The 24,236-nt window shown below is 30.8% G+C and overlaps 1 protein-coding gene across 1 annotated transcript in view; it reads right to left on the bottom strand.

The window, feature by feature from the left end:
• Positions 1-5,361: 5,361 nt before the first annotated feature.
• The window catches only part of LRRC9 (leucine rich repeat containing 9), a gene marked incomplete at its 5' end in the record, with an annotated part of 83,780 nt that continues 64,905 nt past the window's right edge, over positions 5,362-24,236 (bottom strand). Inside the window, 9 exon segments of the mRNA XM_081292973.1 lie at positions 5,362-5,421; positions 6,546-6,714; positions 8,203-8,347; positions 9,852-9,916; positions 9,919-9,922; positions 12,062-12,202; positions 15,602-15,670; positions 19,442-19,659; positions 21,475-21,611. Of these exon segments, the coding sequence (XP_081149099.1) occupies positions 5,382-5,421; positions 6,546-6,714; positions 8,203-8,347; positions 9,852-9,916; positions 9,919-9,922; positions 12,062-12,202; positions 15,602-15,670; positions 19,442-19,659; positions 21,475-21,611 (988 nt within the window). The 3' untranslated portion in view covers positions 5,362-5,381.

The raw sequence follows: 24,236 nt of genomic DNA, 5'->3' as shown, positions 1-24,236 counted from the left end.
AAAAGGAACAATTCTCATTGTCCACTAAAGTAATGTTTTCCTACTTTATAATGAAGCAACTCCTTTTTTAATTCCAGATACAGTAAACAGTTTGATTTATTATATTTTAAATCATATTCAAATTTAAAATATCTCCTTTTGGCTTAACATTTGAATCCCTTTCCTTTATGGAATTTTCCATAACCAAAACCCCTAACTGATATATTCTGCTAATTTTTAGCAATTATTTTGACGTACAATTACTTTCTCTAAAATGCTAATGATTGATGGGTAGAAGTATGATTTTTTTCATCTTCCTAAATACTTAGCAGCTTCAAATTCTAGAGTTTATGTTTAATGGCCCCCTTTAAAAAGATATGGAATTAATTTTATTTATTAAATCAGGAAAATATATCAATACATTTAAGAAAAAAATTTCCAAAATTTTCTGAATGACATTAATTAAAAATTAAACCATTTAATAATTCTCTATGCTATGAGCAACATGTTATCTAATTTAGTTTTCTATTTCAAATTTTTATAATTGTACACTTGTGCCTTTGTGTCTTTTTTTGTAGTGTAAGAAGTTTGACATAGTGTAATTTTTGTTGAGGCTATAAAACTAACTTGTTACAATTACATGCGACCTATATGCTATAATTTTATTTGCATGTGTCAATGAACATGTATGTGCATGTATATAATGTTGTTTAAAAACTCCAGTAGTGGTAGTTTTAGGATATTTTGTTGCAAATAGTGGCTTAATGCCTAAAATAGAACACAGTCCTTCCCGCAGAAAATTAACCAGGGAAATATGCCAATTTGGACTTCATTTCCATCCTATTGAATGACTGCATTCATTCTTTTTAGATTTAAAGCTTTTCATTTACTGTTCCTCAACACTTTTTATATAGAATTCCAGCTTGCTTTTCACCTATCTTTTAACAGTTTAACATAGATGGCTAGATCAAGTCCATTGTTCCAATTGTATGCAGCTTAAAAAGCTCTGCAGTATTTTACTCTTTCCATTGTATCTGGCTTCCCTGAGTGCTCTGCTCACTGCATTTTACTGTACTCCTGGTTTCTAAACCCATTTATGCCTATTCTTTCTGAAGACACTTGTTCATCTGGGAGCTTAAATTGACTTCTCCTCATTCTATTTCCTTAACTAAAACTGTACCATTAAGGTTGATTGAAGTCTTTTAAAACACTTCATAAAAAATGAAAGGCTATAGAAAAGTAGGCTACCAGTGTTTGTAAATATGTGTTTTAAGCCAAATTGATAGGAAGGAATAAGAAATAATTGGAAACTTAAAAATGTTATTGATATATATTTTCAAATAGATTAGTTTGTTTTTGGTTCTTTTTTGGGAGACATACTTGTAAAACATTCTAGGAAGTGGGGGAGAGGGAGCATTAGGTTATAATTAAAGACGAAACAAATAGTAGAGCCAAACCACTAAAATTATCAAAAACATTCTCTAGAAAAGAAAAATCTAATTTTACAATAAGATATAAAACACACAAGTCATGAGTAATATAACTTTTTTTCTAATTAGAATATAATTGTTATTTTATGGTTTGCAAAGTAGTAAGGACATCATTAATATTTTTTCTGCCTATAATATTTAATTCTGCTGGAATGAAATAGTTTAAACATTTAGAAATTAGAATTATAAAATTAAATGCCAGAAAAAAACTTAGAATACTATGTCAAAGACAATTTATGTCTATTTCTGTTAAGCGTGATAAATGTAATTCATTTAAAAAGCTCACTAAAATATATTATCCTGATGGATTCTTATTCATAAATGATACAATACAAAGAAGAATCTAAAGTTAGTATTTCAGAATCATTGCTATCTTCTGTGGAACATGGCAATGTTGATGAATTGATTTTTTGATTTACCTAAAATATCATATAGTTAAGACCTAATAAAATATAAAAGATAAATAATTTATCTTAAGGTTATTAATATTTAAAAAGTACTTCTAAGTTTCTTTGAATATGCTATTCTCTTTTTAGTTCACATTTTTTCTATTAAATTGTTAATGTTATCTGAATTATAAGGAAAAATCATCACCAAAACACAATTTTAAGATAAAAATGCATAGACTGAGAAATATCTTTGAGTAGTTTTCAAAACACTTTTATTCACAAAAGAATAATGGTATAATTGTATAATTAATATTTTGTAAGATAAAAACAAAGTATTTTTTATTAAACTTTAATAACATTTTATTGTATTCCTTATTAAACTAGTACTAAAAGGCAGCTATGAATTTAAATTCTAATTTAGTATAGGGTTTTCTTTTAAAATATTTCAGTAATGTAGGGAAGTGTAGAAAAATGAATAAAAAGTTATGGCATCAGAAAAAACAACCAATTTCTAGTCCATAAACAAATTGATTTGGTTAGATTTATTTAATAACTAATGGAACTTGGCCATAAATACTTGCTTCTACTCATAAAGAACTATAAATAATTTACTTTATAAGTAACATTTAATTGAAACCAAGAGCCTAGAAAGTGACTAAGCTCTAATTTTTAAAAAATATTAAACATTCTCATAAAATGATAAAAAGACATGGCAGGATTATTTTAAAACTAGTCATTAATGACTATAAATACATACATGCAGTGTAAATTCATAGATGACAGTGTATAATCTAAATTCTAGAACAAACATGTTCACAACCATAGTTAATTTTGTGCCAATAGAAAAATCCAGGGCTATAAAAATAGGAGTAAGCAATAAAGATCTTATTGAACAATTAATTATAATAAATCTTCATGTATAGAAATCAGAAGATCAGTATGACATTATCTATGTTCATTTCAGCTTGGTAGGCTTCTAATCTATAAAGTGTCCTAATTTCTAGCTTGCCAGGTTGTTTGTGGAATTGGAAATTGAAAACAAGTCATAAAATCCTGCATATGATTACAAGCAAAATAAATCTATCAAGACATTTGCTGGAAGCAAAAAAATAATACTTTTGCTGTATTGCAGGTACAGAAATTATACATTTTATCTAAATGCCGGAAGAAAATGAATAGTTGACAGTCTTTACATACATTAGGCGTCTACAATAAATGATTAAACAGCACATTATTAATAATTAATTGTCAATAAACTTGTAATGGAAAAAAAGAATGAATTTGGAATTGAAAAACAATGTAGAACTAGGTATGATATGTATCTATAGTCACAGTTTCTATGTAAGTGAAGATAGTACATGTCATACTTATTTCATAGTATTATTATAAGTCACTTAAAATGTGGGTTAGTGGTTTGTAAATTTATAACACTTTTGCAATCAGTTGTTTGGTATAATTTGTAACTATAACTTAAATTTAAGTTTGTGAATTATTTACTTAAAATCACTTAGAGCAGATCTAAAAATCACTCCTATAAAAATCACTTACATTCAATAACATTTTCATTTGTTTTGTTGAATAGGGATGGAATAGAGGTATAGCTTTGCCTTATGAATTGTGTATACTAATAGCTTAGCCTATCTAGGTATATACAGGGGAGTTGTATACCATGGTTAATAACATCTGCTGTTGTAACAGAAAAAATTCAAAACTGCTATGCCAAATCATGTAAACAATCACCCATTCAGTACTTTTATATGAAAATACTTAATTGTGTATTTATATTAAAAGGTTCTTAAAGGTTGGGTCTATAGTTATATTTGGTGTAATACCTACCAATGCCTAAATATGTGTTTATTATTAGTGTTGCTATCAAATTATGTATTAAAATTATTTTCAAGAAGCAATTCAGATGTAATTAAAAATTTATAAGAACTACAAAATATCTCAAAATTTAGCGATGTGAACTAACTTTCAATTCAAATGAAAAATCTCAAATATAATTTAAAAATCCATAGGAAAAATGGTTAAAAATGTGCAAAAGTGTTAAATGTATGTGGTATATTTTTTTCTGCTTCCTACTTTTCTATAACACTTTTCTCCAGTGAAAACTTATTATATTTACTTTTCCACTTACATATTTAAAGATACTATTAAAATGGCATATATTCAGCATTTCATTATATATAATCATAAAAGAAAAAGCAAATGATACCAGCTTAGTAATAGTGTAGACATTGTCACAGTATTGTAATAAAAGCAGTTGCAAAACTAAAGGGCAACAAAGACATCTTCTGGACATCTTAAGAATTGCATAGTTATTTTTTAAACAAAGGACCTTATTTCCATTGTGTAATAGTTATTTAAAAACCACACATTAAGAAGTGCAAAATCAATCTATAATTAGATTTGAAATTTTAAATATTACATGATTAAATTACAAACATACAACAGTTGGGGAAGAAAAATACAAAATCATTGCATATACATTGGAACTCTGTCTTTGAAAAATTTCTTTGAAATTATTGCCAGATAGATTTATTAAAGTATAAACATTTTGGAAAAAACAATTTATTTTTATTAAAAGAAATATCATGAAAACTATATGAAATATATATATTGAACCAATACTTTAAAAATAGGATACTTTCTGAATCATGGAGCCCTTTTATATCAAAATATAATTTAGTCACCAACTTAAAGAACTGTACTTAACAAATTCAAAACCATATTTAATTGATTTATGATATTTTAGGTATGTAATAGGTTAGGAAAAAATTCTTTCCAGTGAAATATAATTATTAAAGATCAAAACTGTTCACTCAGTTTGAACATATGTTTTCAGACAAACTACTTGAAAATCGTTGCCCTGTAGACACAATTCAATTTCTACAAAAAAAAAAAAAAAAAAAAAGACTCTTTCATTCTGAGGAACCAGTATTGATGTTTACTATTTGCATCTCTAAAGAAGTTTGAGGGAAGATCTAGTTTTAGAGATTTTGTTGTTTTTTGTTTTTTCTCCCAGGTATAATCCTAAAAATCTGTAACAAACAACTAGCTTTAGCAATGGTTGTGTTTGGTAAGCAATGTATGCTTTAGTTTAGTAATTTCAAATGAATATGCTATGAATGAAAGTGTGCTTATTTCCTAAAATTACCTTTTCCTAATAATTTCAGATGACAGACTATAATTGAATATCAAAACTAGGCATTTGATTCTCTGGATTTTGTTTTATGTGACTTTCATTTTTTCAAATTATTGAATGCTATTAACAGTTCATGATTTTTATAATATAGAAATCCCAATAATTAAGATAACCATAAAGAAAGTTTAAGAGAGATGATATTAAATCAAATTCATCAGGAGTGATAGATCATCTTCAGTTGGCACTGAAGTGCTTCAGTAACATGAGTAACATGATTCTCTTATTCTTTTTCTTTTTTTCATTGACTACTGTCTGCTAGCTTTTGCATAACTCCCAAAATAAATAGGTTTCCTGGCATATGCTCATTTGTGTAGGCAGTTACATTCGATTTGATCTTGAAAAGTTGCTCCCAGGAATTCTGTAAGAAGTAGGATATTTATAAGTCAAATAATGGTAACTTATTATCTTAATGAGGTAGTTAAGGTAATTGTACAGTAAATAATTTCTACATTAAAAAAATATTATTTATTTATTTATTTATTTTTAGGTGGGCACAATATCTTTATTTTATTTCTATGTGGTGCTGTGGATTGAACTCAGTGCCTCATGGATGCTAGGCGAGTACTTTACCATTGAGCCACAACCCCAACCCCATAATTTCTACATTTTATATGCATGCAATTTCATAAAAATAATATAAAGGAGAAAATGATTCTATTTTTGAAAAATAGCTTATCCTGAGAACTCACTGAAACACAACTGATTCTAGCAGGAGAGTCAGTGCAGAAAGAACCATGCCTATACTAGATCTGCTATTGGAGAGTGAAGGTATAACTACAAAATATCTGGGGGCAGGCAACTGAGAAATACAGGCAGGGAAGTTTGGACTCTGAATGAGAATTAATAATATTCTTAGGATTGAGCTGGCTATATGGCTGGGTCCAGCCTAGAAACGGTGATAAGTGGGAACTTGAAAAAAAAGCTTTGAAGAATTTCGAAAATTCTTTACCATCACAGTTGCATAATTGAATTTATCTGCTATTCAAAATTTAAGTAAACTACTTTCCAAATTCAGTGAGTAGAGTGGAGAAAGAATACAATTAAAAATAGTTCCCAGGTAATTATTTCAGTGTTACCTCCCTGGTGAGCACTTGGAATTTCCTGAGGACTATTCAACCTTGATTGTCATTTTGAATCTTTTGAATTATGATGTGAATACTCTGAACTTTGGGAAAGGTTTGGTGAATGGGTGAAAAGAAGCCCTATGCTGATAACTTTTCTCAGCTATCAGGGTACATATATAATAATATATAACATATTTACTACACTTCTATACATGACTGGCAAATATGGAGAATTTTTTTAAAATGGTGAAAAATGATGGTATTAAAACAGAATAGCTTGGGGCTGGGGTTGTTGCTCAGTTGTAGAGCAGTTACCTAGCATGTGTGAGGCACTGGGTTTGAGTCTTAGCACTACATATAAATAAATAAAATAAAGGTCCATCAACTACTAATAAAAATGTTAAAAATAATAGCTTACCTTCCCTCATTTTGGTTGCTCTGGTACATTTGTGCAGTTGGAGATACAATATTAGGATGTGACAGAAGATTAGGAGAGAGATTTATCCCTCTAAGTTGCCGAAAAGCTATTTCTGCATGGATGCTCCGAGGATTACTTGTCAGGATCCCTGTATTCTTCTCTTTTTTGTCTGAATTTGTAGGAATTCAGACAGTTAAAATTATGAAACAATGAAAAACATTAAGTAATAAGGTTTGGTTGTGGGTAAGACGAAAATATGTTGTACATGTTTTATAGTATGAATTAAACATTTAAAAAATATAAAATTGGCATATAGCACTTAATGTGGCTTAAATTTTTGTGAGTTAGTGGATCAATTTGATCCTTTCTGGGTAATTTTTTAAAAATACAAATATCCAGATCTGCATGCTGTAATAAATGTACAGATGAAGTAACTATACTTTTCAAAATACAACTTAGGACACCAAAATGAAAGGATTGAACTAATAGGGAAAAGACATTCCTGAAAATGATAGTACACTGTTAGGGAAGCTAAAAACAATTTAGACTGCCCAATTTTGTGTATATTTCTACCTACTGGACAAAAACAGTTCTCATTTTTACTAAAACTGAAAAGTCATAAAATATGTAGAAGTATGAAAAATAAGATAAATCTAACAGAATAAATTAGCTAGGTGTCTTTTAATTGTGTTTACTTTAAAACTGTAACCACATTGAGTAATTGCCTACTTTTATATAGTAGGCTTTTAAGATAATTTTGTAATTGTTGTGATGTTGAGTTTTATTGTCTAACAGTGGTGTAAGGACAAGGGAAAGTTAAAAGGAATGGAAGTGGTGAGCCCTGAAGAAAGACTAGCTATCCCCGATTTTGCTGAAATAATAGATAGCCAGTTTAAGATCTGGAATTCTGGAACAGGTTTGTTCTAAATCTGAATTAAAATGTGTATAATAAAATCATTTCCTTGTCCTATTCTTTTAGTATATTCCCTACTTTAAAGCTCTACCTCTTGAAACTCTTCCCTAATTGCTTCGTAAATTTACCAGTGGTTTTAGTGAAAAAATATGACCTCTTTCTAAGATATCCTCTATTCCCCAAGATTCTGTTTTTGTTATTATTTATTTATTATGGTACTAGGAATTAAATTCAGGGACACTCTACCACTGAACCACATCCCCATCCCTTTTTTTATGCTTTGGGACAAAGTCTCACTAAGTTACTCAAGATGGCTTCCAAACTTGTGATTCTCTTGCCTTACCTAGCCTACCTCATTGCTGGGATTACAGGGATGTTACTGTGCCCAGCTCTGTTGTTATATTAAAAATTTTCTGATTTCTACATTTAGCAGGATTTACTAATGAACTATGATCCTAAGATAGCTACAATATAAAGAAAATTAAAGTTTTGGAAAAAGTCAGGAAATAATAGGGCAAGTATCACAAAGTTTACATTGTGAGAGAGCAAATGTTTAGGTAGTTTAGTAGTTGAGTAGAACAAAAACTACCATTGTCTCTGAAATCAGAATGGCCACAGAAAACTTGAACATACAATTTTAAGAAATATAAATTAAAAACACCCAATTTTAAGGAATATTAAAAGTAAAGTGAGATTTTCATTTCAAATGAAGTGTTACACTCTCTGAAACTCTTGTCAAAATACCTTCAACTTCAGGAGTTAAAGTGAAGTCGGGTCCCAAGTAATGGCTAAATCCACCAGGCAGAATTACATTTGTTATTTTAATGGGAGATGCTTTCATTGGGCAGAATGATCCACCATCCATAGGAGAGTTGGTAACAGGAATAAACTACATAATAAAACAGAACAATTAAGAACATCTTACCTCCAAATCTTAGATCAACAGGTTTAGTCTTCACCACAAACCTCACATGACAATCAAATTTTTCTTAGTCAGCAGTTAACATGGTTGCCTAAACACAGAACTGGTACTAACTAAAACCTGTAGAATCCACAGAGCTCTCTTGGTGATTATCCTTATGTTCTGTTTCTTCAGACTGCTTTTGCACTCAGCACTAGAAGCTGGTGCTTCATGGCACTTCCTCTTTTCAAAGTGTATTAATAAGGTAAGGGTAATGTTTCTTCTTTTTCACATTACCTCGTCAGGTGCCTTGCAGTTACTTAGTTTTTCAAAACCAAGTTAATAAAATAGGGACTAAGAAAAGCAAATTACAATAATTTTAATGAAAGTGGTAAAGCTTTAAATAGTATTTACAATGTAAACCATCAAGGATTAAGAGACTTTTAAAGAATTTCAGGAATCGGCAAATGGAGAAGAAAAATATTTTGAGAGGGAGACTCTTGCTGTCCCTAAAAATTTATGACTCCTCTGATGTCATTAATACTATGAATTTGTTTATACTTTTTAAAGATATGAATTCTGAACATATTATTGAACCTATTTAGAGACATAGGCCTTTGCCATTTGTGTAAAATTACTGATTTACTTCATACTTTCTTGTTACCAAGAAGACAGCTTTGAAATGAATGGTTTTTACTAAAGCTGGCCAGTCTCAAATTCCCTTATTCCTTTGTGGGAGTTACTTCCTATCACTAATCTAGAATGCTAAAATTTAACAGCATTCTATTAGGAATTAGAAAACTAATTTCAAAATGTTTTGGTTTAAAAGACAGCTTTTAGAGTTCATTTCTCCTTTTTCTGGTGTTTAAAAGCAAGAATAGCAGTCACAAAGATTAGTATATTAGACTGAATTGATAATGGCTCAATTTTGTTTTAGCCATGAAAATGAGAGTGATTGTTGAGTCAAAACATATATCTCCAGAATAAAGACTTCAAATACACCTTTTGTTTTACTAACAATGTATTGATGAACCAAAAACAAAATTTAAAATAAAATGTTTACATATAGGAAAACTAAGTGGAAAGATAGTTAAATTCTTTTATGGAGCACTGATTCAAATGGCAAGAATGTAGACTAAGATTACATCATAGAAGAGCATTGGGAAAAATCTGGGTTCACTATGTAAGATATAGAAAAAATGGACAATAAATAAACTTTTCAATGAAATATTCATCATTGACTGAAATTTAAGTTAATGTACTTTATTCTGCTATATGAAAACAATTTTTAAAAATTACCTAGGGAAATTGGGATCTTTAAATTAATGTTTTAAATGATTTTTTAACATTACTTTAAAATAGAATCTATAAATTTTAATATGATAATTTTTATAGGTTTCTCAATGGAGCCCTTACATGAGGTATGATAGAATAATCTCTCTTTCCCAGAGATGTTCAATATCCTAATCTCCAAAACGTGTGAATATTTTACTTTACATAGCAGAGGAATTTGCAGGTGTGATATGGTTAAGGATTTTGACATGGGGAGATTACTGTGACTATCTAGATGAAGGGAGACAGAAAGATCTGACAGAGAAGAGATGTGATGATGGAAACATGTGGTCTAAGTGATACATTGCTGGAAGAAGGCCAGTAGCCAAGGGATGTAGATAGTCTCTGGAAACTGGTAATAGCAAAGAACAAGTTCTCTCCTGGAACTTCCAGAAGGAATGCTGCCTAGCCAATGCTTTTTTTCAGATGTCTGATCTCCAGAACTGTAATATAATAAATTTTTATTGTTTTAAGGCACAAAATTTGTGATAATTTATTGCATTTGGAATAAAAAACTAATTCCTGAGGCATACAGTTTTCAAGAAGTGACTTGCTCCGGGAATACAAAATCAAGAAAGGGAAAGAAACCTTCAATTACTGAACTATATTTTATTTCACCTTTTTTTTCTCTTTTGAAAGACTGGCCTGTGACAAGAATTTGAGTACATGAGACATGTAGTGCTTTTCTTTATCTACATCATACAGATTGATGGCTAAGATAAAGACATATATTTTAGAAAAAATGTAGATATCCACAAATCATTTTTATTAATATTAATAACTTTTATTAACATTAAACAACTTTATGTTTCACAAGTCTCTGTGGATACTTTGACCTATAGTAGAAACTCCTTTGTTAATTAAAGTCAATATTAATCAGAAATGTTAGGATTAATAAAAAAGTCAGGAAGTCATAAAAATATATAGCAAATATCTTTTTAAAAATTTATAACATAAAATTACATGCATTCACCAATCTTCTGACAAAGGGGCAAGTTCTTTTCTGTAAGCAAGGGTCTTTTGATTGGTATTTTATCTGATTTTTCTTGGATAAAAAATATCCTTAAGGTTTTTCCTACAATTTCCAGTTTGGGTTTCTTTAAAATAACAAGAATTTAAAGATATGTGAGGAAAATTTGAATATAAGAATTTGTCTAGATTTTAAAAAATAATTTCCCCATATATTTTCTCTAAATTTTAATAATTTTCTCCTTTATTTTATAATTTTCTTCCATACCTAATTTGACATTATATACTAATAGTGTGTGTGTGCTTGCTTTTTATCCAAACTTTCCAAAAATATCCAATTTTGTATTCATAGAAACAAATAATAATTTAAAATTTGTTCTTAAAGTTCATATGTTGAAAATAAGAATCAGTATAGCAGGTTTTGAAAAAAAACAACACAGTCAACTCTTGATGAGTAAGTATGTCAACCTACTGCTGAAGTGCGAAGTAGACTAGAGAGGAGCCCACAAGTATCAACAATTCTGTGTGTTCTGAGAATTCATTTGATTCACAGAGGGAATGGAAAGTATCAATTAATCTAGTGAGTTAAGTGAAAGCCAATTAGGAGGGCTTCTACAGTAAATATCTCTTTCCTCTGCAAGATGCCTTTTTAAAAATAACCTTTGTTCCTTAACTTTTTAATGTCCTTGGTCTCTGGTTTTCACTTACATAGAGGCTCACTTATATTCTTCATTCACATCCATCCAGGTCTTTGCAATCTCTCTCTTGGATTATTCTTAAAAATCTCAACTGGTTTCCCTATCTCCTCCAGTCTCTTCTTCCTCACATTTTACAAAGGCTCACCTCTAATAATGTTTGGTCTTGTTCAAAAGCCATTGATTTTCTGTGTTAAATTTAGTTATTAGGGCAAAGTCATTAAGAGAAGGGGTGGTCAGTGATAGAATTTCCTAATGATATGTTTTTGTGGTTTCTTCTGTCTCTCTTTCCTACCATAGCCAATACATTTTAGGGCCCACAGGTAAAAGGCCCAGTAATTCTGCCAGCATACAAGAAAAGAGACACATATCTCCATTGTTACATGAACTGTATGATACAGAGTTGAGGTGAGAACTCATTCCTTCTCTTCCTCTCTGCCTAAGTGGAAACAATTTTATTGTTAGTTTCTTTTCATAAAAATGATGTTATAATTTCTTACCTTCAAGCATAATCTGATATATTAAGCACATAGACACTAAATAATTTGTCAAGGTACATTAATAGAAAAAGGTAGTTATCACAAAATAGATACTATAATAATCTATAAAAACATAGATTTAAACATTTTAAGTCACAATGTATAAGATATAATGTTCCTTTACTAATAATATGTTTCAAAAGGAAAAGTATCAATAATATAATTACCGTATTTTTCTTTGCTTGTAGTTCAGAGAAGTGAAATTCAGCTTTTACTCTATCTTCTGAATTTACAGGAATTCCATCTAACATCTGTAAGTTAGGTAGTCGAAATATGAGCACATGACGATGTAGCATTTTTCTACAAATCTAAAGAAAGTTAAACATAACAATTTATTACTAAAATCACTTTTACTTCAAATATTAACCTTTAAAAGAAGGCAGTTTAACAAAGACAGCAAAGATGATGGGTAACAATTAATTTATAATATTAGATACTACAGATACGAGCCCCTTTTAATTTCTTATCATGCTAAATGCAGGTAAGATTTTTTTTTTAGACAAAAATAAGGATATTACTAAGGCTATACTGTAAAGTACTGTTATTAACTACAGGCAATCTTAATTTTTGGACAGGATTACATTATGAAAGTTTGTTGAAAGTTCTGGAGCTTACATGATATTTTCCAAAAGGAACTATCCTATTTAATTTAGTACATATCTATATATGCACCAACTCTTCCTAGTGTCAAACTACTCCCCTCACAAAAAAAATTATAAACATGCCTAAGAAGGTATGTAGAAAATGTTAAATTTAATAGGCCTGAACTTTAGAATGGTGTGCTTGTACAGATAGATGGCTCTTGCCTGGTTTTTGGTACTTGGAGTGTTCCCACCATTCCTTAACTCATAAGGTAAGTTCACTGTGCAATATGATTTGTACTCAACCAGCTTCCCTTCTGAGAATCTGGAATTTTGGCACATGATTAGGAGAGGGTCCCCTATGTGAATTATGTAATCAGTTTCCAACAAAATTCTGTTCCATGTAATCTTCTCACAGGCATGAGCATGAGGAAGTCTGCATGTAGATTCCTCCAGACTTTCCCTTTTCATTTGCATGTGTATCCTACTCTTAACATGTCACTGTAATTAACTACTTTTAAAAAGGATGGTAGATACATATATACTAATGGAGAAATATCTCTAACATATGTGATTGATTTAAAACACACACACACACACACACACACACACACACACACACACCAAACAACTGAACACATTCAAGGCCACAAAACCAAGTATCATAAGTACCAAAATATAGAATATTTCCTTTGATTGAAGTAAAATAACATCAGAAATAAATGACAAAGAGATAACTAAAACCACACTATTTATTTGAAATGAATACAAAGACATGCACAACAAATTAAAGAAGCAATCTTTTGGAAAACAGATGATTTTAAGAATAAAAAATAGTTAAAAAACTAGGGCTGGAATTGTGGCTCAGCAGTAGAGCGCTCGCCTAGCATATGCGAAGCCCTGGGTTCAATCCTCAGCACCACATAAAAATAAATAAGTAAAATAAAGATATTGTGTCCAACTACAACGAAAAAATAAATATTAAAAATCTACAAATCAAAACTTTTAGAATGCTGCTGTACTTTGTAACCTAAAATTTATTAATTGATTCAGAAGAAGTATTGAAAATTATTGAGCTAGGTATCCTATTTAAGAATTTTTTTGAAAAGAAAATTTCAAGAAACTAAAAGAAAAAAAAGGTAGAAATAGTGAAACAGCAAAGAAATAATAGCCTTAAAACCCAAAATCTCATTCTTTGAAGTAACTAACTCAATAGACAAACCATTACCAAGATTTATCAATAATAACAAAAACCCAAAATTGACAATTTTAAATATAAAAAGGGTGACAAAAATACACAGGGGAGACTTTAAAAATTCATGAGTACTATGATAACAATACATAAAAGTTTAGGTAAATTTTTACAAAGAATTTTTACAAACCCTTAGAACTAGAAAAATGGTTCACCAAGTTTCCTAGACAAAGAGAAATATACAAAACCCAGAATTTCTTTACTTCTACAACCCCAAAAATAGAAAAATACAAAAAGGTACCATTTAAAATAGAAATTAAAACAACAGAATAAATCTAGCCAAAAATGATTAAAATCTTTAAGGAGATAATTATGAATCTTAATTGAAAGACAAAAAAACAAAAACAAAAGGAAGATACATGTGTTTTATGAGAAAGCTGAATGCTGTGTTAGTGGAGACTGCTTATTGCCTGTTTTTCTTTTTTGTTTTTTTAAATATTTATTCATTTTTTTAGTTGTAGTTGGACTCAATAACTTTATTTTATTTATTTATATGTGGTGCCGAGGATTGAATCTAGGGCCTTGAACGCTGGGCCACAACCCTAGCCCCTTGAATGTTTTCTTCTTGGTAGAAGTACTATAGCTCCTTGATGTAGTTCTTCTAGCTTTTTCAACCTCTTCATTCCCTCTCCACTAGTAAAAGCAGAGTGACTTAACTGGTAGATCTGGGAAGAGTGAACTGAGCATTCTTGGATCCTCCTTTCTTCTTGGGAAAGAGGTTATTGCTGGGAGAATGTGTCCCCCCACGTAGAGAAGTCTCAGTCTAGTATTTTCTGCTTCTGCGTGATCAGGATTGCCTATTTCTGGGATTAGATAGCATGCCTATTTGGCTTTCTCACTGAAGGGATCCTGCTTTACTGAATGCAACCATCTTGAGACTTCTATGAGTATCCCTATGTAACCCTGTTATGTTTTCCCTAAATAATTTCCCAGCATACTCTAAATGAACAATAAACTTTAGAGGGTTATGTGGGGCTTTATAGTGCCAGGAATGTGCCTGATGTTTTTGATATTAGCTTGAGATAGATCAGAACATTCTAGCTCAGATGAAAGTCACTTTTGTGCTATTATGTAAACCCTTCCCTCTGACCCAAATCACAGAGATCCAGTGGTCTTGTTGTGTCCTTTACCATACTTGCCAGAAAGTCCCAAATAAATTGCACTCCATGTAATACGAGATCTGTTTGCCTTTCTTCAGTCTCACAGAATCTTGCCATCAGTTCTTTTATACCAGATCCAGAATACTAAGCTAAGAAGATATTTTAATTTCTTCACTGTCATTTTTTCCAGTTTGTTCAGATATTAGGTAAACAAAGGTGGTACTTATTGGATCCTTTTGAAGACTCCAACAAGAAAGGTGGCAAATTTCCCTCAAAATTAATTTAGAAATGAATTCAATTCCAATTAAAATACTAACAAAATTTTCATATAATTTGAGAAATCTGTCCAAAAATCATAGGCAATTTTAATGGGCCAAGAATCACTAAGGCAGTAAAGAAAAAGAAACACATAAGGAGAAAGAGAAGGAGATAGAATAGAACAATATTTGGAATCTCTTACTCTAACAGACATTAAGACAATATAAAATGTTAGTAATTAAGACAACATAAAAATACTAGCACAACACTAGACAAACAGGCAAATGAATACAATGTAGAACCCTGAAATAGACCTTCTTATATAAGATGTAGCAGTTTTCCCTGTAATCAGGTAGAAGACACTATTCAATAAATTGTGCTGGACCAATAGTTTTTTTTTTACATTAATCAATAAATTAACTGGCTATGCAGATAAAATTAATATTATAAAGTCTTTCTCAAAAAATAAATTACATAAATAAGTAAATTAATAAATTAGAAAGGTAACATACTCACTGGATTGCCATAAACTGTAAGCTCCCTGAGAGTAGAGATAACATCAAGTTTTTCCAGTTCTGTGATATCCTGTTAAAAAAAAATCAATCAAATTATTTGATTAGACCCAAAATTTTAAAATATGGACTTACTTTATGTAAATGCTGGATTGCAGGCAGCTCATAATTAAATCCTATGAAGTAAGCCTGAGTGACAATTTTTTGCATGTTGAATAAAGGCAGATCCATGTACTGTAGATTCAAAATATATGATTGAAAGAGATAATATTAGTTTAACATGGAAAATGTAAGCAGTGCTTACAAGAAAAGACCAAATAGTTTTTCAGAAGAGTTATAATTTATTCTATAGCTTAGATTATATTTAGCTAATTCCTCCAGAGTATTGATCCAGAAGTGTGGGAAAAGGTAAATACAATTAAAAACCACAATATCAAAGATACACATTTAAATATAATCCTAACAACAAAGGAACAATCAAGTGGACTACATTTGTTGCTATTTCCAAAATTTAACCATCAAACTTCACCTAAGATTTTTACTAGTTCACATTAATACAATGAAGTTATTGATATACCTAAATTTATATTTGGAATTACAAGTGGATACATACAGCCAATTCATCTATATTTAGACCTATTTTAGTTCACTTGGAAGTGGAATTTGATTTTTAAATTGACTGATCTTTTAAAAATTATTTTGATTTTGGAGACATCATAAAGGGGGGCTTTGAAAACACTCAACATCTAGTGATCTATAGATATTGTGCCTTTTTACCCACAGGCAGTTCCTATCTATGGCATCCAAGTCTGATTAGAAGTCAGAAACACATGAGAAGTCTGTACATTATTTTTTCAAAGTACAGCAGTACTTATTAGTGAACTATCCTTAATTGAAATATTCATTTATCATGAAATATATTAATGCAAGAACAATATGTTAAAATTTTAGAGGATAATTGTGGCATAAACTTTTAAAGAGATAACAAGCAAACTAATATGTCCATAATTACAGAAAGAGAGCTTTCCATTTTTTATACAGGCAATTTTTTACAGTACTGTGCTGGAGTTAATTTTTACTGTCTCACAAAAGTTGATTGGTATACTTTCAGGAATTTTACAGGATGGTGTTTTAGTTTGCAATTGACCATGGTAGAGGAAATTATACCATGGAAATTGGCAAATGCTACTAATTAGGGCTTTTTCTTCTAAAAGTTATACATTAATCACCAGCACATCAGTGGTTATTAGCTTTTGAGTACATTATCAGGATAAGAACTTAAAACAGTCACAGTAAAGGTCTGGATTGGGGCTTTCATTTAGGTCAAGAAATACCAAAGATTGTTTTTCTGGTGTTATTTATGGCTTCAGGTTATTATCCAGATGTTTAAAAGTAGACAAAGTAGCTGCATGCATGATAGAGCAATCATTCAGACTCAGGAATTAAATGGGACTATAGAGTTGAACTTATCTTCATTTGTGTTTCTGTGATACTTATAAGCAAGACTACAGGCCACAATTTTCCAAATTTACATTAGTGGACATTGAGTAATTTATTCTAGGGCTAATTTATTCTAAGGCTAAGTCAAAACCTTTACACCAGAATCTATTAGATCAAATTAGGGACTGCATATAATTTCACATGAAGTATTATTGTTCTGCTAATTTTTATGAGCTTTTCCCCTCTTATTCTATGAATCATCACCAATCCAAAGGTTGTACTCTGACAGTCTAGTGGAAATTAATGTTGGTATCAGCTTGTCCAAGTCAGTATAAATCTAGAGACAAAATTCTCCCCTCAAAAAATTTGAAATGAAAGTTAAAAATTTTTGAAGAACATGGTTTTAAAACTTCAAAAGAATCTCTAACTTGCCCTTGTATTCCTCTGGGTTTGTTTTTTTTTCCTCCTAGCTAAATGTATGGTCACATTAAGGCACTATAATATTAATGGTTAGAATAAGTTTAATGGCAAAATGATCAATCTAAACCAATGAAAATCCATTTCAAGGGTGAAAATAAGGGATGATATCATTAAATAATCAATAAAACTCATCCTTTCATTCAATGATAAATGTGTCATTCCCCATGATTTATAATATAGTTTATCATTTAATTTTATTAGATTTGATAGCCTGACTAAGTATTACTCTGTTTAAGTTGCCAAGGAGAAAGTTGCCATACTAGCTGATCTGTCTATTCAGCCCCTTAAAGAGAACCAGGGGCCTGGTGAGGTAGGGGGACACTCCTGGGGAAAACCCAATTACCTGGTATAATCTTGTAAGAATGCTGGTAACTGGACATCCTGTCAAACAGAACAATGATATTTGTTGGGAAGAAGGTCTTTATAGTATTCTCTTAGCTGATCTGCCTGGCTAAGGACTGTTTACAGTAAATATATCTGGAGTCCTTAGAATTATAAGGTATCTCCCTATATAATGTCACATTAGCTCAAGTTATAAAATGGAAATGTTTCATAAATGAAACACTCCCTTGCTATATGAGATTACTTCACAGAATCTGACTTGCAGACCTCATCTTTTAGTGTAGATAATGTGTATGATGTGGGAATAAAGCACCTGCAAAGCATTGGAATGTTCCTATAGTATTCTTGAAATTATTAGTAAAGCCTGATGCCAGATAAGATCTTTTTCTTTTCCTTTTTCTTTCTCCCCTCTCTCTTCTTTGTCTCTGTCTGTCCATCTCTCTTTCATGCTGGGGACAAAACCAAGGGTCTTGCACATGCTAAATACATATTCTTCCACTGAGTTACACTCCTGGCTATAAGTCCAATTTGTCAGTCCTATGCTTAACCCAATTGTTATCACTGGAAATATTTCCAATAAAATAGCAATTTTCCAAATTTAGATTTCTTCTAAGTAAATCTTTGGAAGAATCATCACTAGTTTGGTAGGCTTTTCACAGATGAATGTTTGAATCTGGGTAAATTAGTTGTATGTTGTTTTTCTCTGTATATACATTCTCTACTTGCTATGTAGAAAGGGGCACTGCTCATGATTTCCTTCTAATCTTAGGAGAGAGCTTTTATATCACCCAGAAAAGGCTTCATGAACTATATCAAAGAAGACCATAAATATTTATCAAGCATCTACTCTGTACCATGTATATGCTATATACTGATAGAGATGTAAACAAGATAAATATTTTCCCAGACCTAGAGAAGTACTCCAGAGTTCAGTCTGTTGTTGAGGACTTAGAAGTATGGACAGAAATATAAGAGTGAAAAAAAGTAGCGGGACATTACCGAAATGCTAATAAAAAATAAGGACTGCATAAGATAATGTATTCAGCTCTCTTATTAGTACAGTATCTCAGGAGAGAGTCTAAGCAGACTCTGTGGCTTAAAAGTAAAAGTGGCCTAAATAGGTAAAACTAAAGGGAATCTATAAGGAAGACTTGAGTGGGAAGAGTTGGAATATCAAAGCCATTATAAGGAGTTGAATCAAAATACATGTAGAACAAGTATGCAAAATTTTATGAGCAAGAGGAAGTCTGAAATTGAGACTCAAAACCCAGCTGAATCAATAGTAGTCAAGGAACAAATGATAAGTCTAGGAGAAGACTGATGAGACAAGTCTGAGAACATTTAGAGCCAACAGTTATCAATGGGTGGATGCATATGGGTTTACCCAGTTTATAAGTCTAGATGTAGGATGGACATGTCTGCATCACAAAGTATATGCCTCAAAATATACATGTATATAAATGATAAATAACATTTACATACTAGCAAAAATTTCATTGGTATGTTTGGAAGCTTTATGTTTAGTGTTTAGAGGAATTAAAGCTTATAAATCTCAATACAACAACAACAACAAAAATGTTACCTGGATTTTATTATATCCTAGAAAGAGTTTCTCTAGTTTTACCAAAGGTTGCAATTTGCTCAGCTCTCGTAGTCTATTTTCCTCCAGATGAAGTGCCAAGAGAGAACTTGGTTTGGCAAAAGCACTGTCATTAAATGCTCTGATACGGTTATGGTCTACCACCAATTCCTGAAGGACTGCTAAGTTGTCTAGCCCTTCAACTTGACTGATTTCATTCCCTAAAAAAAGACAAGTCATGATATATGAAGTGAGCCAAAATTTTAAAAGTTATCTACCTTCTTCTCTATATTTTTTGAGGGGGTTACCAGGTATTGAACTTGGGGGCATGCGACCACTGAGTCACATCCCCAGCCCTATTTTGTATTTTATTTAGAGACAGGGTCTCACTGAATTGTTTAGTGCCTTGCTTTTCCTGAGGATGGCTTTGAACTCAAGATCCTCCTGCTCAGCCTCCCAAGCTGCTGGGTTATAGGTGTGCACCACCATGCCTGACTCATTTAAATGTTTTTATCAAATGACTTAAAAAGGTAATTTTCATTTTTATGTCTCAAAAGGTTTACAAACTGATTTTTCTCTAAACCCAGATAGCAACTTCCTCAAAATGACATTAGATAGCTTTAGTATGTCCTTTTGCCATTATGAAATGCAATTATGCAATTTTGCAATGAAATTATGAAAATATCTTGGATTCTTTTGATCTCCTTATATATCTAATTAGTCATTTTGACCTAATATTTCGTCTTTTTAAGTTGAAGATTAAATGAGATATGTAGACAAACATCTTGCCCAATGACTCCATAAGTGGCAGCTATCATTGTCAGAGTATGTTGTCTCACTCCTTATATAGAGCTGCCCCACTTGGATTTGCCATGCTAACCATGGCAGCTGCACAATTCCCCCTTTACATTATTAGATTAAAATAGACCTTCTATGGTTAGGTTTTCCACTTTTTGCTATGTCAATGTATCTTTTAAAAGGTCTGTCATTATTATGGTCAATTTCTTGATTTTTTTCCTTTTTTTTTGTTTTTTATTTTTCTCTTTAAGGGTAAGTCTCCATGTTCTTGATCCCAATCAAAAATACCTTTGATAGGCAAAAAAATACATTAATTTTTTAGAATATAGTCTGAAAAACCTGTCTTCCTGAAAAAAAATGACTATCCAAATTTCTTTCCATGTCTCATAATTAATTTTGTGTGATGTTAAATAATTATTGTTAGATAATGTTCCAAACTCCATGGGTTTTTTAATGCCACTTTTCTAAAAAATTTACAATTCCTATCTATTGTTGACTATATTCTGTCTAAATTTCTCTATATGGCTTTCCTTAGTTTGGTCCTGCTCAGTATTTTTAACTTCAATTCTTCACTATTCCACAAAATTTAAAAAAATACTATAAAGTAATGAGGCTTACTTAAAAAACTAAATAAAACAAATAACTCATATCAGGCTGGTCCCTTTTTAAGTGTTGGCCCACAGACATTGCAATTGTGTCCTATGACTCTTTTCTTCCTCCCTTGCAAAGCTCTCAAAAATGATCATTTATAATCAAAATTGTAGAGGAGTTAATCTTTCAGTTTCTCCTCCTCTGAATTTCTATTGCACTTACTTAGTAACACATAGTTAAAACTTAATTCATCTTTGTCTCAGTACATCTCCTCAAGTAGATCTTAAATTACTTCAGATTGAGGATCTCTATTATGTATAATTGCAATAATACAGTACTTTCATAGTACTTAGAACAATTTTGACTTGGGAAATATTTGAGTTAATGGTTACTTTATATTGTTTTTTAAATAGAATATTATATAAAAGTAAATTATGAGGTAATACTGTATGTAGCCCCAGAATATTCTATTTTCCTTCAAAAATGGTTTTGAAAACCTGCATATAACCAAAGAAAAATTCATATGTGATTATTAAAATATTTTTGTTAATAAATATTTAAATAAATGTTGATACTTGAATTTACTATCAAAACAAGATGAGATCAAGTTGATTTAAAACATTTTGATATTAAGTGTTTCTACTTACCCTGTAGAAAGAGGAATTTTAAATTTCTTAGTCTGTTAAGTTGTAGCTGGATTAAATTACAAATTCCATTGTAGCCCAAATGAAGAACCTCTAAACTGTGCATTATTGGAGGTAAATTTTCACTGCTCATTGTATCTCTGAAACACATAAGTTTCAGAACATAAACCTAATTTCAAATCAGCTATCATAAAAAAGATATAGTCTGATATTGTATTTAGTATAAATTGAAATTATAAGAGAAAAATGAATTGATTAATAAATCAGAATTGAGCTATAATATGTATAATCTTATATTTTAAGTAATATTAATTTTATTTTTAGTTTTATGTGGTAAAGAATAAAGATGTACAGAAAGTCACAATGAAAAGTGATAGCTAATGCAATCAGAAAAGAAATAAGTAAAATTGTTTTTATTGTCAGATGACATGACTCTGTATTTAGAAAATACAAAGAAATACATCAAAAGACTATTTGAACTAATAAATGAGTTCAGCAAAATCACAAGATAAAATAATATATAAAAATCAATTGCATTTCCAATATTAGCAATAAATAATCTGCAAATGAAATAAAGAAAGCAATTCTATTCACAATCGTATAAAAAGAATAAAATACTTCGGAATAGATTTAATGGAAGAAGTGTAAAATTTGTACACAGAAAACTATAAAACACCGTCTAGCTATTGTGAATTGTGCCGCTATAATCATTGATGCAGCCGTATCCCTATAGTGCGCTCTTTTAAGGTCCTCAGGGAATAGTCCGAGAAGTGCAATAGCTGGGTCAAATGGTGGTTCCATTCCCAGCTTTCCCAGGAATCTCCATACTGCTTTCCAAATTGGCCTCACCATTTTGCAGCCCCACCAGCAGTGTACAAGTGTACCTTTTTCCCCACATCCCCGCCAACACTTGTTGTTGTTTGACTTCATAATGGCTGCCAATCTTACTGGAGTGAGATGCCCTTCAATAGATGAATGGATAAAGAAAATGTGGCATCTATACACAATGGAATATTATGCAGCACTAAGAAATGACAAAATCATAGAATTTGCAGGGAAATGGATGGCATTAGAGCAGATTATGCTAAGTGAAGCTAGCCAAGCCCTAAAAAACAAATGCCAAATGTCTGCTTTGATATAAAGAGAACAACTAAGAACAGAACAGGAAGGAAGAGCATGTGGAAGAGACTACAGTAAACAAAGACGAATGGGGGGAGAGAAACGGAGAGAGAAGGGAAAGCATATGGAAATGGTAGGAGACCTTCAAGGATACATAAAATTATAAGAGGCTATGAGGGGCAAGGGGGAGGGGAAAAAAAGGGAGAGAATTGAACAACAGCAGGGGAGATAGAGAGGGAAGATGGGAGGGGAGGGGAGGGGAGGGGGGATAGTAGGGGTTAGGAAAGGTAGCAGAATACAACAGACACTAATATGGCATTATGTAAAAATGTGAATATGTAACAGATGTGATTCTGCAATCTATATTTGGGGTGAAAATGGTAGTTCAAAACACAATTTGAGTCTAATGTATGAAAGATGATATATCATGAGCTATGTAATGCTTTAAATAATCAATAAAAAAAATAAACTGTTTAAAAAAAAAAAAGAAAACTATAAAACATTGCTGAGAGAAATTAAAGATCTAAATAAATGAAGAACTATTTCATGTTTGTGCATTAGAAGATAATAATTATTTCAAATTGATTAATAGATTCAATATAATCTCTATTAAAAGCACAACAGCTCTCCATTCCCATGGAAAATAATCCTAAAATTTATAAGGAAATGCAAAAACCCCAGAATATTCCAAACCCAATTTGAAAAAGAAAAAAAGTTAGAAGGCTTAAATCCCTGATTTCAAAACTTATTGTAAAACAGCATTCCAAAAATCTATTATTTTTTTGAAAAAAATGACTCTTTTTTTTTAGTCATTATGCATTTATTTTATTTTTTCTTTTTTTATTGTTGGTCGTTCAAAACATTACATAGTTCTTGATATATCATATTTCACAGTTTGATTCTGGCATTTATTATTATTTCTATTCTTGATGACTGCCATTCTGATTGGAGTGAGATGAAATTTTGGTATAGTCTAGGAATGTATTCTTGAATGACACTTTTATTTCTTGGGTCTGTTGCTTTTGTTTGCTTCCTCAGGAATTTGTAGAATATGATGTAAAGCATTGGCTTTTCTCTGCCTATCATCAACAGCTATAATTTTTTTCATTTTTATTTTAAATATAATATTAGATTTTTAAATAAAAATAAACCTGTGTAGAAAAAAAATAAAAAATAAATAAAACAGCATTCCAAACCAATCTGGTACTGGCACAGAGATAGACACACAGACCAATAGAATGGAATTGAGTCCAGAAATCCACTTTCACATTTTGATCAACTGACTTTCAATTAAGGTGACTAGGCAATTCACGAAGGGAAAGATGTGTTCTAAACAAATGGTGTTGGGACAATTGGATCTCTATATGCAAAATGATGAATTTTAGTCCTCATACCTAATTTCACAATATGCACAAACATTAACTCAAGATAGATCATAGGTCTAAATGTAAAAACAAAAACATAAAGCTTTTTGAGGAAAATGTGAAAAAATCTGTGACTTAAAGTTAGGCAAAGAATTATTAGAAATCATCAAAATCACAATCTATAAGAGAAAAAATTAATCATTTTATCAAAATTAAAATTTCTTCAAAAGACACCACTTAATAAAAAGACAAACTACATATTGAGAAAAATATTTGTAAATA

The sequence above is a fragment of the Spermophilus citellus genome (assembly GCF_964194105.1).
Source record: "Spermophilus citellus genome assembly, chromosome: 4".
NCBI classification, from domain to species: Eukaryota; Metazoa; Chordata; class Mammalia; order Rodentia; family Sciuridae; genus Spermophilus; species Spermophilus citellus.
The sequence above is the reverse complement of the archived record's forward strand: the minus strand, read 5'-3'. Positions and strand labels throughout refer to the sequence as shown.